At 43.0% G+C, this 16,674-nt stretch overlaps 2 protein-coding genes across 2 annotated transcripts; one reads left to right on the forward strand and one right to left on the reverse strand.

Moving 5' to 3' along the window:
• The first annotated feature begins 70 nt into the window (after nt 1–70).
• On the forward strand, nt 71–4,542 carry siva1 (SIVA1, apoptosis-inducing factor). Its single transcript, XM_072365269.1, has 4 exons — nt 71–254; nt 491–679; nt 2,930–3,083; nt 4,327–4,542. Exons 1-4 carry the CDS (start codon nt 134–136, stop codon nt 4,373–4,375), a joined length of 513 nt encoding a protein of 170 aa, XP_072221370.1. The 5' UTR covers nt 71–133; the 3' UTR covers nt 4,376–4,542.
• A 3,354-nt stretch (nt 4,543–7,896) lies between these two features.
• zbtb42 (zinc finger and BTB domain containing 42) lies at nt 7,897–14,808 on the reverse strand. The gene is made up of 2 exons (XM_072365556.1): nt 14,666–14,808; nt 7,897–13,395 (listed from the first exon to the last, which is right to left on the reverse strand). The coding sequence occupies exon 2, from the start codon at nt 13,379–13,381 to the stop codon at nt 11,795–11,797; it is 1,587 nt and encodes a 528-aa protein (XP_072221657.1). The 5' UTR covers nt 13,382–13,395; nt 14,666–14,808; the 3' UTR covers nt 7,897–11,794.
• Between the last annotated feature and the right edge of the window lie 1,866 nt (nt 14,809–16,674).

Consider the following 16,674-nt stretch of genomic DNA (forward strand, 5'->3'; position numbering starts at 1 on the left):
TGGCTCTACGTTTCCATGTGACGATAGAATATGTTTGCAATTGGCTCATTTCTGCTTCCATGTTTGTTTTTCCCGCAACAAACAAGCGTGAAAAGTAAGTTGGAGTGCGTGGCAAACACTAATAGCAGCGAAGATGCCAAAACGAACTTATCCTTTCCCCGAATCGTTCTCTGCCCAGTACAAAATACATATTGGACAAAAGGAGTTGAACAACCACGGTGTATTTGGGAACAAATACCGACAAGAAATATACGGTAAGCGGTGCACACGCCTGTACGCTCACGTAGCATAGTTAGCTTATGCTAGATTCCGCCATACGCACTTTTATCTATGGACTTTTTGTGCCCAGCAGTTGGACACATTTTCCCTATTTAATATGTCACCTTTTCCACCTGTCTGTTTGGGCAGTTGTTCGAGTGAGCGAGTCTCTTGTAATATCTCTCGTGACTGATTTTGGTTTGTTTAATTAATCTTATCTATTTGTTTTCAGTAAAGACAAATAATTTGCTTTTCAATGGTGCCAAAGATGTGATGGGCAAAATATGGACTGGAGAGGAAAAGTGCACAGAGCCGCAGACTACTGGACAAGCACACGCATCAGCATGCAGTCAGACGCTTCTTCGAGGACAGACATTGATTGGCCATAATGGGACACTGATAAGAACATGTACTGCACAAGGTGAGTCTGATCTGAGGCAGGTGGAGGCTTGACTGCAGCCCAAATATGGGAAGCGAGTTTAATGCTCTTAAACAGTGGCTAGGCTGAAAGACACAGCATACCTCAATCAGGTTGCTAGTTTTCTACTGTGTGATGTTATTTGCCAAAGGTCAGGCAAACATTCGGTCATGTGTTTTCTACATCCCCATGTCCTCTGTGGATGGTGGTGCAAGAGTTTAATATAGCCATCAGACCTCTTCAGGTGAAGTCAGTGATGAGGCAGTCTAAACTCTGAAAAACTTTGGCAAGATAAACAGAGTCCAAATGTATTTACAGTGACCTGAATCTGAGCATCAAAATGTGCCAAATAAGAGAATGACATAAGAGAATGTTTATCTGTGTTTTGACTGATGCCGATTTTTAGTGGGAAAAAGTTTGTCATTTACCAATCTATAACTATAATAGATCTGAAATGAAAATATAAACTCCAAAAATGATGGAATCGCCACACCCGGGAGTTCTTCACTCAGATATGACGCGCAGTAACTTTAATATAAAAATAAATTGGAATCGCACAACTGTGTGAAAAAAATCCTGGAATCACTTTGTAATTCCCATTTCTTCAACAAATACCTGCACAAGTCTAAATATGCAAGTGAGTCTGCAGTGAAACATGGCTCCAGCAAAGAGAGATGTTAGTGGAAACCATAGAAAGGATTATAAAACTCCTTCAAGAAGGCAGTGTAACAAAGAGTGTGCCTGAAGATGTTGGCTGTTTGTCAGTTGTGTCTAACATTTGGGGCAAGTAGAAACTAGGAATGTTGCAGAAGAGAAACGTACAAGTCAGCCAAGGAAGGCGTCAAAGCTTTGGGACGTAAAAAATGAAAACAAAATGCCTTAAAATAGAAAACGCACAGCAAGAGAAAACGAATGAGTTGAAACGGCAGTCTGTGTTTGTGACCAGGCTGTTAGAAATGGGCTGAAGGAAAATTCCATCAAGACAAGCCAAATGTGAACCATTAGTAACACCTAAGCAGAAGTAAACAAGGTCACGGTGGGCTAAAGAGAAGCCGTTGTGAACTGTGGACGATTGGATGAAAGTGACATTCAGTGATGAATCACTGATCTGTATTAGGCAGGGAGATGATGCAGGAGCAGTCGTCTGGTGCAGGTCCAATGAAACGTATGAAGGACTGCCTGAAGAAGAAAACAAACACATTTCCATAGTTATTGATGATATGGGGTTGATGTCAGGTAAAAGGCCTGGGAGATTGGCAGGCATTACCTCCACAGTAAATGCACAGGTGAACATAAAAGTGTGCTATGCAAAGCCAGCTGAATGAACATCCTTAAAGTGGTGAGTCCAGGATATTTGCCAGTTTGTATACATATGTGATTTTTGCTCTGATCTTTGGCTCCACGTTGGCTATAGTAAGATTCCTGGAGGACTTTGTGTGCTCTTAGTGTGTGCTGACACTGTCAGTCATATACTAACAGAACATGCAAGTAAAATACTGAAAGAAGAAGAAATGCTGCTCTTTTGCTCATCAAATCACAGCATAAAAGTGGATTTGTTTGGAGTCCTGATCGTACAGTTTGGTTTTGTGTAAACATTTATCTTGCACGTTAGCTACCATTCAGCTGACAAGCTTGACAGTTGATACATGATTATGTATTCATAAGAAGAGTTAAATCAGCATTCCTCAGATCATTGAAATCTTACAAGCTGCAGAAAATCCATTAATGCTACATAACTGACCTGCTAACAATAATTATTTATAAGTACTGTGAAAATCTGCTTTTTTTTTCATATTGCTGGATACATTTTTCTTTCTTGCCCCCACCCATTAAGATAAACTAACATGAATTTAGTCTTTTTGTCCAGTAGCAGTAGAGAGTAAAGTTAACAGCAGAAATCTATTTAAATGTGCAGATTAGTGTTTGAGTCTCGGTTTAAGATTGAGTCAAATCACAATAAATCCTCATGGTCGTTTGACATTTCCTCTTGTTCCTGCCATATATTAATCTATTCAAGTCCCCCATAAAGTTGGCTGGCACATGTGGAATATTTAGACAGTAGCAGAAAGAGCAGCAACCTTTTCTTTCAAAACTAGTCGACAGATAAATAAAGACGGCCAAAGCTAGATGCTTAATTCAGTTCATGCTCTTTGCCAGCAGATGTCAGGCTTGTCTCTGGTTTGGATGCTTAATTCTGTTGCTTCTTCACTTTGCTGTTAGGCTGAAGGCTCATGGTTATATCGTTTTGTGTAGGTGCATCAGCAGCTTCTGCAGGCTGTTGTGTGTGTCAAAAGAGCAAGGGGTCCAGGACACCATGTTCCCAGTGTGACAGACTAGCCTGTTCTTCCTGTACCCGGCAGTGTTCCAGCTGCTCCAGCTTCTGCTGCTCTGTCTGCTCCATCATAGAGTAAGTTGCATTTTAATTTCAATCACACCCGGTCTCCAGTAAGACTTCAGCGTGCTTACAGATATATTACCACATGATGGAGATGCCTTCTTTAATGGTATATTGTAGTCCTCATCAATAGATGTAATCAAATTAGCCACAAATTTAGTGTTAAAGAAAGAGTTATGTTTGCATTTGCCTGCATTTGTGTTACAGCCTCTTGAAATTAATCTCTCACACCAGCCAAGGCTGTTAAAATGAATATCCTTCAGTATTTGAGGGTATGTTTTTACTATAATGTCATCCCTGTAAACTTGGAGCATGTCTGCTGAGCTTAATTAGGTGTCAGTTAAAGACTTGCATAGGTATTAAAAGACGTGTTGGTACAATCTTCAAAGTGCAAGCTGTTTGTCATCTGTATTGTGCATTGAATTATGCTTCAAATAGACAAATTTCTGTTTCATTCAAGCCCTAAAGCCCCACCGCAGCAAGCTGCACAGTGTGAACTAGTTTCAAATGTAGCTTTTTGTGTCATTCAGCAATGACTGGTTTTGTGAGGCCTGTATTGGGGAAACAAAAGTAGCAGCAGAGTTGGCTGTGGTAGCCAGGAGTATACTGGAAAAAACTTGATGAGTCCAAGGAAAGTTTCTGAAGCTCCAGATAGAAAAACTATTTTAAAATACGAAGGAAGAGTTGGTCTTTTAAAACAGTGTTTGTGTAATTACTGTCGCTGCCAGAAGAGGGAGACAAAGGTTGTACGCTGCAGGTTTGAATATCTGATGACCTTACTTAACCCTTAGCCTAGGATTTGGTTTGGAACCAGTGTGATCAAATTCTTTACAGAGCCTTTGGTGTTTTGGCCACTGATTTCACCAATTATTTCAGCTCTGATTTCCAACATCTCAATTAAATGATCAATTTCAGTCAATATTGTTTCGTTAAGGATATTTCAGTTCAAATGCCAAATTTTCTTAGATATAATAGAAAAGAACAAAAGGCTAGTTTTCCTGTGCAAAATAATCGGGGCTAAAGTTCCACCTATTGACAGAAAAGGCATAATTTAGAAGGCCAAGCTTGGGATTTTATTAATAAATTGGATAATTGAAATGAAGATGGATTTGGTTTATGTTCGGTATCGTTGCAGCATGTTCTGATATTAGTCCACAGTGCTTCTGTCCACACATAATTTCGAACTAATAAGGTAACTGTTTCTGGATAGTTTCTATGAAAACCCTTTTTCTCTCTCTCTCTCTGTGTTCCACAGTTACAGCGGGCGATATGATGAAGTACTGTGCTGCAGCTGCTCGACATAAAGGAGGGATCGGGAGATAATGCTTTAACATGTGGGGTTCTCCCATGAGATACTAGCAAGGCTATTTTTAATATCTGTGATATTACCTTTTTCCATGTGATCCAGATGTTTTCTTGTATATACACATTTAATCTAATTAACTGAAATAAAGTTGATCATTTTTGTACAGTTGTGTTCTTCTTTTTAGTCTATGTGGATGTTTTGATACAATTTGACATGCAAATAAATGTATTAAAGGAGCAAAAATATATGCTAAAGAGTGATGCCTGCATGTTTTTGTTGTAGGCTCATGCATCAGCAGGTGGCAGCACACTTCAAGCGCTTGTTAAGGGATGCGTGGCGTTCAGGTCGAGTATATTCGCTTCTTTTCTCAGCGGGTGAACACATTTCTAGAAGAACGGCTTCAACCTTTTAGACGAAGTGTAAGTTTTGTCTTGGTTTGACAATGATAATGAAATTCCACTCCGACCGACCTTGAGAATCCGCTATCATATTTATTTATTAAAACAAGACGAGCCAGAGGTTGAACGAGACCAGAGCTTTGAAGCAGGCAATTTGGCAACAATAATCCTGCTGGACGTGACCTTCGCGGTGTAGTCATCACTTTCTGTTAGCTGCTCCTCGTCACCGATTACCAGAGGCTTCAGGGTCAAATATTGTACACTGTGAGTAATTGTTCTGGGTGGTGGACGACCTCAGCAGTGCTTTAGAGAAGTCAATCACATGACACAGTGTTATGGATATGAGCTTGGTGGAGTGTGCTTTGTGGAGCTTATTGCAAACGTGCCTATGAGCTGTTGAGTCCCATCCCCTGCTCAGCGGGCCAGTTGTGCCTCCGGTCTTTGGGGAGCTGTTGCAGTTGGTGTCCGAGGGCATCGCTTGATTTCTGGCTGAGTGAGCAGACAGCTGCCGGCGAGCAAGGCGTCAAGTTGTCTGCACATTTCTTGATAAGATTTTAAGGAACTCTGATGAACAAAAAATAAAAAATACTTGAAAGGAACACGTTAACTTTAGAAGCGGCATCATTATTGGAGATTAAAGAGTCACAGGCATCAGAAGTTCAGCACAATCATCCATAACCCTGAGAGTGGCTTTGTTTTCAACTAATGAAAGGTTTTTTTTAGGGAAATGGGGATGGACAAAGCTGAACCATTTTGTTTATTGTTCATTTTGTTTCCAAATTCTCTGTAAAATTGTACTGATTTGATATTTCATACATAATTTTGGAGTTTGGATGGTTTGTGAACCTCTGCTTGTTGTCTGAACTTTGGATTTCTGAATATTTATTTTTATCTTTATATTTCAAGGAAATCAAGCCTTTCTTCACCGTTAGTTGCGGTGAAGCCCCCGCCACCCTTCTCCCTGGTTTAACTCCATAATGATGACTTTATATACCTTCAAGACAAAAAGAGTGCAGCTGTCATGGTTTTCAGCACATCGTCATCCATGACACCAAAAGGCCCAAGAGGTCACGCTGTGCTTCCTTGCCAAGAACAGTCTTCATTTACTCCTTGGTACATGTATGTCTGCGAGGAAAAGGGGCCCACATAATCACCCACAGCGCTCCAGACAGCACCAAATGCAGTCGGCCAGCGGGAGCACGTGGCTTTGTCTTTCACCCATTCTTTTGGGGACCAGCTGTGGTCTGAGTGCGGCGAGCCCAGTGATGCTGCTGCTATAAATATGCGTCAACAAGTGTGAGTAAGTGACAGCTGTACAGTGGTCCAAGGACACGCTGTCTTGGCACTGTCAGGGTGAGCCGGTCCAAAAAAGGCAAACCCAGTGAGAGAAGGGCACTAGTTGTTAGGATTTGTGCACTTGCAGCGATTGATATGTGGTATTCATCGCCAGTGGCCTCAAAAAATGCTCACATCAGACAATTGTGTGATTAATTTGTAATTAGTTTAAGATTCATCATTTTGGACGACAGGATTTTGATTTTATGAAAGTCAACCGAGTGGCTCCTCTAAAATAAGTAGATGTTAATATGCATGTGTAAGCAGGGGGAGAGAAAACTACCCATGCTTGTGTGTGTGTGTGTGCGTGCATCGTCTGTACACAACTGCATGTGTGGCTTTGTTTGTGTGCCCTTTTCAAGTGTGACCACCTGTCTTTTGTTAAGAAATAAATAAATAAACATAGGCCACACCAGCTGTCCCTGGCAGTCCGTCCCTTCAGAGGTCAAGGGCTCCCACCGCTGGCCTTGTTGAGGTGGTGGACACTTACAACTTTCCTCTCAACTTCTCTCAAGTACCTCTAAACACACACACGCATTAACACACACAAAAGCACTAGCAGCCAAATGAGCCAGGCTTTGAGCCTCAGAGAGGAATGTTTTATTACTCCGTCGAGTTACGCTGCACATATCCCAGCTCGTCACCCTGCAGCTAAGCCCTATCACATGGCCCCTACTTTCCATGTGAAGGTTTTGGCTCATAAGAAACACACACACACACACACACACGGCAGTTTAAGCCCTGGACTCCATCAGGCAGATGTGAGATGTTGGTGCCAGCAAGTGCTCCAAGGCTTGCTGCTGTGGTTGTTTACAGTGATAGGTGGCCTCGGCAATGCAGAGGGCCCTTATTTAGAGTACTGTAAGCTGGCTGGGTGCTGTTTGGGGTGTTTATGAATGATCTTGGGAGGACATTGTTTTCTTTATGTTGGAGCTGCCTGGCTAGCGCCGCCGTGTCGTCTGTTTGTGCATAAAGTACGTGCTGGGGAGCTGGGCCAGACAATAGCCTGGCTGAGCTACTACCCACGCACACAATAGAGTGGTGGGATGAGGCCGAGGTTTGGGGCCGTGGTTTTGGGGGCTGTGGGGGTGGAGGTAGGATAGATGGGGGCAGGGGCAGTTGGATGCGGCCCTTGTCTATATGGCGTTCCCAGAGTGGGTGAGCTGGGATTTGGGGGAGGGTGGTGGGAACCCGAGCACATCCCTATTGGGATCACGTAGCAGAGCAGCTGGATTTCTTTCATGGTGCAGCAGGGAAATAATTAAAAGTCCTTGCCATTGAAAATGTCCAGTGAATTGGCATGAAGCTCCTCAATTAGACACACATTTGGTATGTGTGTGTTTACATACAAATAGTGTGTACTTTAGTTAGGTGAAGCAGATATAATCAAATTGAGTTAAAGCAATAATTACATGACAGTGAACTGGATTTGTTTTGCTGGGTTTATCTCCTTTGCGAGTGCTGGCAACAGGTCAGAAACAATGGGAGCCCATCTTAAAAGTGCTCCGTCCTTGAGCTCAGTTTATGGTTTCAGAGGGATAGGGTCTGTAAGACCAGCAGTATTATCACATTCTGTTGTCTCTGTACACACTGCAGCGCTGCCCACAATCCCAGTCTGCCTGTTTGTTGCTGCTGTGTGTCAGACAAAGACTCTTCTACAACATAGTTCACCTGTATCACCGCTTCCCATTTCTCATTAAGGTCTAAGCCCACGTTGCTCTGATAATCAGGCGTGAAACTTCTGCAAAAAGAGGGGTTGGAAATAAATGAGCGCCACACAACCAGAGAAAGTTGTTCCATTTAATTCTATGTATAATCTCAATAAAGACCTAAAGACCCAAGATTGTCACATTTCCACAGCACACGCACACAAGCACACTCCAAAAGCGCAAACAAAGAAAATGCACATACAGTTATAGATCAAAGTAAATTGCCTCAATATCTAAGCAATGTCAATTCTGCATAAAGATTGTCCATCTAATCTCTACACCACTAACACTGAAGCATTTGATTACTATAAAATATACCTTTCTTATTAAAAAATTATATTAAATTCTAATGGCACTTCTACAAATTCTATTAAAAAGGTTTCTGTTTGACATTAAGAAGCTTCTTTTTTTTTTCCTTTTTCTTTTTTTTTCACCAAATCAAAACCAAGACAGTCAAATGTTGCACAGGAAGCATATGCAATAATAAATATTTATCATGATTATACACAATTTCACAGTTGTGACCTGCAGAGGACAAAATTCCAGTATCAGTAAAGTCGTTTTTAGACTTCAAAGATCATACAGCATGAGTTAGGCAAACATAGCCCTCGATCAAGAGCGGCACTGCTTCAAGTCCATCAAAAATCTCAGTGTTTCACATTCAACAATGACTTAAAAAAACAAAAGAAAGGAACGGACTGGACTGTTAGTTCCCAGTTGTACTGGCGACAGAAAAGCCAAAACACAAAAATGCTTGACTTGAGTTTAACACGTCCAGAACAAATTTATTCACAAAAATTTCAAAACCAAACCTCAATTTATTCTCTTGCAAAGCAGCACTTCTGAACAGACAGCTTTTTTAGTTTTGTCTTGACATTTTGATATGATAAAAAAAAAAAAAAAAAATTAAAAAAAACAACAGGGATAACAGCGAACTTGACCACTGCAGCTGAGGGCAAGAAAAATGTACAATATAGAAATAAGGGCTTCTCCAGATGCAACACCTATGTGTGTGTCTACAAGGCACATTTGGTGACCATCCTGGAGGTATAAATAAAGACTGCAAATGATAACAAAAGAGTTCTTTACATTGTCATTAGTTGTTCTACCGTTGTCCACGTGAGAATAAGAGACACTTTTTACTTGCACCATGTAGAAATCGTCCTTTAAAAAAAGAAAACTGAGTTACAAAATCTACATTCCTGTGTGCTCTGATAGAAATTGATGTAATCAGCACTTGTCATCGTCTGTTTTTTTTTTTTGTTTGTTTTTTTTGTTAAATATGTACACTGTACTGTTTCAACTGTAATGTGAGCAACAGGAGTGTTTTCATTCATTCTCGCTCTGTTGCTGACATCAGGTCAGGGAGTGGATGGGACATTGCAGTAATTCTGAGATAAATCCCTTCTCTGCTTGGTCTCCTGCAGTAAAAAGGCTGACTAAACATCGTAAATTTCACAAAATCACACGTGAATTTGTTGTCCTGATCATAAAAAAACCCCCCGAGAAACGTTGAGATAAGACACATGGTGTCGGCGTCAACATTTGTCTCCAAAAATCTACCTTCACAAACATTCCTCTGATTAATTCTGATATTGTCTTGATTGATATGCAATCAAATAATGTTTGTGTCTCCTCCATGTGGAAGAGCAGTTAGGCTTTCTCTACTGCATGCTGGGATGAGAAAAGGCATTCTTTGATGCCTCCAAACAATACACCTGTTTAGAGTCTCCCTTTGCTAAATACATTTCTCACATTCCACCGGCTCCATTCAGTACAGAAAAGTGCAAAGAGAGACTCGAAGTGCCTTTTACTCCCCACAGCTAGGACAGAGATACACAATGATCCCTTGAGAACTACCTGGAACTTGGAAAGGGGGGCGAGGGGGACAATGCCGGTATTGTCTTATTTCTATAGGTAGCCAGAGCTGTATCAGTGTGGCTGTGCTTGTGAACAACTGTTTCCTGTGGCAGAACAGAAGTCAGAGCGGGTTTAACTGCTCTGATTTGTAGTGAGGCAGAGTCCAATAAAGTCCTGAATATGGAAAAGGAAACAAATTCCCTGGGGAAGACATGACACTAAGAGACTGGAGCCTTGACTCTCTCAACCATACACGTAATGTAACGTGGAAAACAAACCATTTGATAAATATAATATATATTTACATTAAATACACAATTTGTAAGAAATAGCAGCCTAGACAATAGTGTTGAAACTATATGCATGCTAAAAACAAGTGCTTCACTATGTTCCATGTGACAAATCTTGAATACTCTGTAGAGAGTTCTAAAGAATATATTAAAATACAATTACAGTAACTTGATTTGCACAGGGGGAAAAAATGGACAGCCCCAACACCAGTTAATGAGTACCAAGATCGCTAGGCAAGACGCAACGCCTTTCAAGCTTAAAGAAATAGAAACTACACCTACAGTAAACCCTGAACCAAGTCAAACTAATAAATAAATTCTGATCAAGTCTTCTCAGGACAGATTAGACAAATATTATGAACTTTTAGTGCTACACCCCTGGCAAGAATCCATTATAGCGACTACGCAAACAGAGAGAGAAAAAAAAAAAAAAAAAAAAAGCATTTCCTGCCCCGACAAAGTTTTCGAGGGCAGCATCACCAAAGGCTTCATCAGTAGTTACTTACACACAAAATGTGAAAAAGTTAATTCAAAGAAAGAAAAGTCAGTAGATTAATCTGAATGGCACGGCTTTGATGGACTAACAGTGTTTCTGCCCTCTCTCTGCCTGCACCATCAGTTTACCCTCTGTGTCACGCATAATCTTCTGTAGGAAACTATATGCTTTCAACCCAAACGTGTCAATAACGCTGCGTTGACGTGAACCCGACAACTTGACTTACTTATTACAATCTTTTAACACATGTGGATCACTCAGTTCCAGAGTTGGTAATTACCGTTGTTCACACCTGGTATGTAGAGTGTAATCCAGATTTTTTTTTTTTCCAAAGGCAAAAAAGTATTTGAATTAGACAGAAAGGCAAGGCTGTACATCTCACTATTGTTTTAGTAAGTACACTAGGTGAAATGTTAAGAATTTCATGAGGCACCAGTGTTACAGGCATTAGTTTTAAACTACTTTCTGATAATACAACTTCTTTTAAAGTGGCAATGAGAGGGACAATCCATCAAGATGTGCTCACTCACATAAGAAACCAAAAAAAGAGCTGCTAACTCAAACCAAGGCAAAACAAAAATGAGAATGAAAATAATAATAAAAAAAGATGATATGATAGTCTGCTTGTTTCTTGCCACAAAACAACATAACTTAATTTAAGAAAAAAAATCTACTTCCATTAAAACAGTAAATCATACTTCCAGTAGTCAGACTTCATTAGTTTTGCTGCCTCGTGATCATTTAAGAACCAAACAAAATCCCCAAAATAAATAATAAAATTAATGGAGGTGTTCTTATGAAAAAAAAAAAAAGAAAAAAAAAAGCATATTTTGCTACTTACGGACGGTTCTGATCTCCCATGTGCACAAATAAAGTCTCACTCTCTCTGACGATTGTGTGTTAGCATTAGCTATCGCCCAAAGGATAAGAACATAAGATGATTTTACTTTCAGCAAACATACTCCTCAGATAAACTCAGATTGACACAAACAAGACAGAAAAACAAACAAGTGCATCATCCGATTTGTTAACCTTCAGTGACACTGATCCAGCTTGAGTTTCGTAGCGCCCCATTAATCTTAACAGCCTGTGCACCTCCATCTGACCACCGTGTATGTATGTTATGACACAGTCCAGCACAGAAAACAACTCCAGTTTTAAAGTTGCTACATCTTTTAGACTTGAGAAATGCCAAATGGGGTAGAATCCGAAAGATATGTCTCCAGCAAACTGCCAACATGTGTTTAATAGCAGGGAAATTGTTCAGTAGTGGTATTCAGTGTATGAAAAGACATTCTGCCTTATGTCATGGCACAGGTGAGAGGTGCTCTACCCAATGGCGAGAGTCTTGACGAGGCCACAGTGAAACTTCCTGATGTGGCGGTAAAGGTCCCCGGACTGAGTGAAGCGCCGTTCACACCACTTACAAGCGTGAGGCTTCTCACGAGTATGGACCACAGCGTGCCGACTCAAGTTATGGGAGTACTGGAAGCTCTTGCCACACTGGCCGCAGGTGTATGGCTTCTCGCCAGAGTGCGTGCGCTCGTGGCGCTTAAGAGTGTACATGCAGGAGAAGGTCTTGTTGCACTGCATGCATGTGGGGACAGAGCCGTCGGGGGACAGCTTGGAGCGAGCACCGTCCTTCTCGCGGAAGTGTGAGCTGAGGTGCAGCTGCAGCACATGGGGGCTGGGGAAGACTTTACTGCAGAGGGGGCACACGCACACCTGTTGCCCCGGGGGCAGGAGCACCCCGCTGGAGGTGGAGATGTCTGAGGAGGCCAAGTCGTCCTCTTCCTCTTCCTCACTGTCCCCCAGCAGTCTACCCCTCCCATCTACCTCCCTGCCTGGGGCGCCCTCCCTCCCTCTGCAGGCCTCCCCCTCCTCGTCCATCAGGTCCTCCTCCTGGGAGAGCAGGGCGGCTGTAGCACCGTTGTTGCCTGGGAAGAGGGCAGCGAACCCTGTCACCACTGAGCTCCTGGCACTATTCCCAAAGCGCTGGCTCTCAGGGCTCATCGGCTCACTGTCCTCCTGCTCTGACAGCAAGTCGTGTTCGTCTTTAACAAGTGGCTCAGTGCCCTGCTGCTGGCTGTCGAGGGCCAGCTGTCCCGAGACGTAGGAGGGGTGTAAGGGATCTCTGCTAGACAGAGGCTTGAAAGACAAATCCAGTGCACAGTCCATGTCATCTGAAGCCCGGGACCTCTGGGACAGCAATACGGTGGAACTACTGACATCAGCTTTTGTTTTTCCAGCTGTTTGGACGCAGGGCTCGGCCTCTGCTGACACATAATTGACACCTACAAGGGCCGGGGACCTGCCAGAGTGACCGTTCGCCTTCTGCCTGCTCTGTGTAGACCTATCACAATCTGTGACAGCCAGCCTGACTTCACTGTTGTCCATGTCAAACTCTTCTGCAGGGGGGGCCCTGTGAAGCCCCTGAGACTGTGTCTGCCGCCGAATAAGCTGCTTACTGTGCAGCTCACCATCTGAGGAATTTTCCCTGTCCAGACAGCTGAGTCCCAAACCCTCTCCTATCTTTTCGTCCGAGGAGGAAAGTTCCTTATCTTTAAGCTTGCCTTTGCATACTTTCACTATATCATACATGTGGAGGTAACTGGCTGCTGCCAGAACATCCTCCACAGGCAGAGTGCTGAATTCCAACTTCCCCTCATACATAAATTCAAGGAGCAGACTGAAAGCCGGGGCTGTCACAATGTCACTGTTGAGATGCACAACGTCCCTTTTGTCTAGCTGGTCCCTGTAGAAGAGATGGAAGTACATGCTGCAGGAGGCCAGCACGGCTCTGTGCGCTTTGAATCGAGCCTCCCCGACAAGAACAGTGCAGTCACAGAGGAAGCCTTGGTGACGCTGCTGACTCAGACACTGCAGCAACTGACGGCTATGGTCTGGGAACTCCATTCTTCCTTCATAACCTGATGAAAAACAGGAAAAACAGGATACTAGATAAAGCAAGTGATAGATTTAGAGGGCACATTGGAGCTGCTGCAGCATTTCAGAGGCAAAACACAAGTGGCCAAAAGCAGAAGAATGTAAGAGCACTAACTTGAGCCAAAAAGCGCAAATGATTTAAAAGTGTCAGCGAACACTAGAGATTTGAAACCTGCCGCGGTTTTAAGGACAAGTTCAGAAAAACAAACACATTTTAGGAACTTAATTCAGGAAGATTTAAAACAGTTGACGACCAACACCAATAACTTTACCCAACTTGAGAGCATAAATTCTACATTCTTTCCAGTGGTGCAGGATACGCTACGTTGGGCTCACCCACCCATGTTTCAAAGTGTAAAAGGATCCACTGTCCAAATTATTCCGAGGAATTCTTGCGCTTCCGAAATGTAACGAAAGTGACGCACCGGCTCTTCTCCAAAACACACTCAAAACAGCGGTGTTTACAGAGCAAGCAAGTGGGACAGGGAGCGATAGCACCCGTCCAGGAGGAGAAAGAGGCAAACGTGAAAAAATAAGACCAGTGCAGAGTGAGTAAACTGGTGCTCTGTTTGCTAATTACACTGCAAGCTGTGGAGTCAGCTGCTCTGACATCACCGCAATGGAAACGCTACCTCCAGCTGTGCTCCCCTTTATGCCATATGTTAACACCGGGCTACGCAGTCCAGAAAGACACACAACTTAGCAGAAAGCGGTTTATCGAAAAGGTGTTGCGATAATACATGGCATTTCAAACTTAATTTCAGCGGAATTTATCACACAGCAGCATGTGGAATAAAACGCTTTGTAGCCCCTTTGCGCACTCAGCAGACACACACGCACAACTGAGTAGTTTTTTTGGTTTTGTTTTTTTTTTTTTTCTTACAAAATGCTTCATTGAAGACGGAAACATACAGATGGTACGCTATTTTTTTTCAAGTCTTAAGTGAATTGTACATTAAAGTTTTATACCGCCGAGAAAACCGCATGCACAAGTATAATTTTGCGCACAGAGGTTGGATTTTTTTTATTTTTCTTTTTAAAGAAAGAATACGAAGAAAAAGTAGACGGGGGAGGCGTGAGGGCCAAGGGCGCAGTAAACCGAGCTCCATGTCCGTGTTGGGAAACGCATTGCTGGGAGCCTTTTAAACAGCAGAGGAACTCACAGCAAAGCCAACTGCGCTGAACGAAGCGGCGAGGGGACACTCTTTTAACTTTCGCTTTCTTCCCCATAAAGAACAAAAACACAGCACTTACATGTATTCCCGCCTGCTTCGTCGTCTTTTTTTCTTATAAGCCCCGATGTCCTTTCATGATGTGCGGCCAGATGTTCGCTTCGCCTTGTCGTTTCTTGAGCTTCAGTCCGACCCTGGGAAGGCAGGCTGCACTCAGCGCTGCTGTGTGTCAAGCAGGTTGATAATGGCACAAGTCTCGCGATATCGCGCCGCCACAATAAGTTCTGTACTACTCCGCGAATTCACACAGCGGCAGCAAGTAGCAGAGTACATAGAGGTATACATCAATTGGCTGTCTTATTCAAACACCTGTCCCACGAACAGGGGCTGCTTTCTGTGTAATAAATCCCCTTAGTGTGGAAGTGGAGAGCCGGAGCAGTTGCAGACCACTAATGAAAAGAAGCTTTACACTAAAAAGTGGTTATTTGTCAGAAGGGCTTAAAAAATCCCTAATTGAAATGTTCCTGTTGGAAAAAAGGGGCATAGCCAATGGATAGATGGAAATTTAGATGTTGTTTGCTCGAGGAAATGCGACTTGTTTGCTCTTTCCTTTTCTCAGAAGTATCCAGACCTGTTTGAAGTTCAAAACCAGACTTTAAATTGGATTAATTTAGCAAGCTTCACAAAAATGTTGCATGTGGTTTTACATCTGCTTTGGATGAAAGAAACTATTTTCTGTCCCAAAAGAGGCGGTATCTGTGGTATCTAAACCAATCAAAGAAGAATAAATCGTCTAATGTAGCAAACTGTAGAGGGTCAGCGGTCTGTTGAGATCTTTTAAAGGCCGCTTTCACTAATCCTGCTTTGAGTTGTGGAATTCCCTGGCGCTCAACCAGCAAGCGTCTTTGTTTTTGCAGACAACACCAGCTCCTGGAGGTGAATATTTGACTTCAAATTGTCTTAATGCATAAAAGTGATTTGATGGATATCAAAGTCTGAGTTGCTATCAGCACATCACCATCCAGAGTGTTCTCTGTGGTTGTTAGAGCAAAAGATGGTGACAAAGTGGAGAAACAGGGGCTTGAAGTTGCAGCTGCTAATCTCGTGCCCGCTCCCCACCCCCGCCCCCATCCCTCCCTGTGCTCCCCCAACTGCTTCAGTCACCTTTGCCCTGTGTTCCAGCTGTCGTCCGTTTTGAAAGGACCATTTGCCGCTCCTCACAGCCTTCTGACACAGAGGGGAATGAGCAATGTGACGGGAGGCGGCAGCCACCAGTCAGAAGGGGCCACCAGCTAGATTCTTATCCGCTCAATGCTTTATTCCATTTTTAGTCTGGCTCTTACCATTACAGAGGGAGGATAGCTGCACTGTGGCCATGATGATTATAAGCAAGACAAGTCATGCTCTCTGAGTAAGATTTCTCTTAATTTGATCAAAAGGCATAAATGAACTGTGAAGAAATACAAATGAAAGACCTCTTGTTCATCATAGAACACCCAGTAGATGAAATGTTTGAAGTGTCAAGTGTATGAAAACCTATTTACCATCCAGAAACCATACAAACACACACAAACACACACACACACACACACACTCATAGACTTAAACGCCATCCATGCAGGGACAGCGATGTGGATAAGAATAGGAGCTGTGGCCCTGTGTTTCTCTGGCCCTGGCAAAGCAGGCACCCAGTAGAGGAGGGGTGTGTGTTCACAGGGCAAGACAAAGCAGTGGTTGTGCCTGGGGACCGTGGCCTCAGCAGAGTGAGGCTCGGCACGGTGAAGGTTCTCACACACAGAAAAAAAGATAGAGGGACAGAGAGAATGAGAGTGGGAGAGTGGGGGAGCAGGGACAGCGAGAACACTTCCTGGAGGTTCATTCTTCCTCTCTGCAATCATCAATGGCATTCTCCCCCTGACCCACTCCTCTCCCAGACAAACAAAAGACCCCGCATTCCAGTGTAGCCTGACCGGCCAACCAGCCACAGTTGAACCACATCACTCTCCCCACTGGACTGAAGTCTGATCATAGCAGCGGGTTGTGCTGTGGATGTCAGTTTGAGGATATTTGTGATGCATCGTCACGCCTAAG

This window comes from Leuresthes tenuis, unplaced genomic scaffold (assembly GCF_036924035.1).
Source record: "Leuresthes tenuis unplaced genomic scaffold, fLeuTen1.0.hap1 SCAF_15, whole genome shotgun sequence".
Classification (NCBI taxonomy): domain Eukaryota; kingdom Metazoa; phylum Chordata; class Actinopteri; order Atheriniformes; family Atherinopsidae; genus Leuresthes; species Leuresthes tenuis.

Coding starts and splice junctions, on each gene's coding strand:
- siva1 (XM_072365269.1), top strand. CDS start 134: ATGCCAAAACGAACTTATCCTTTCCCCGAATCGTTCTCTGCCCAGTAC. Junction 255..490: donor ATACCGACAAGAAATATACG/GTAAGCGGTGCA, acceptor ATTTGTTTTCAG/TAAAGACAAATAATTTGCTT. Junction 3,084..4,326: donor TCTGTCTGCTCCATCATAGA/GTAAGTTGCATT, acceptor TGTGTTCCACAG/TTACAGCGGGCGATATGATG.
- zbtb42 (XM_072365556.1), bottom strand. CDS start 13,381: ATGGAGTTCCCAGACCATAGCCGTCAGTTGCTGCAGTGTCTGAGTCAG.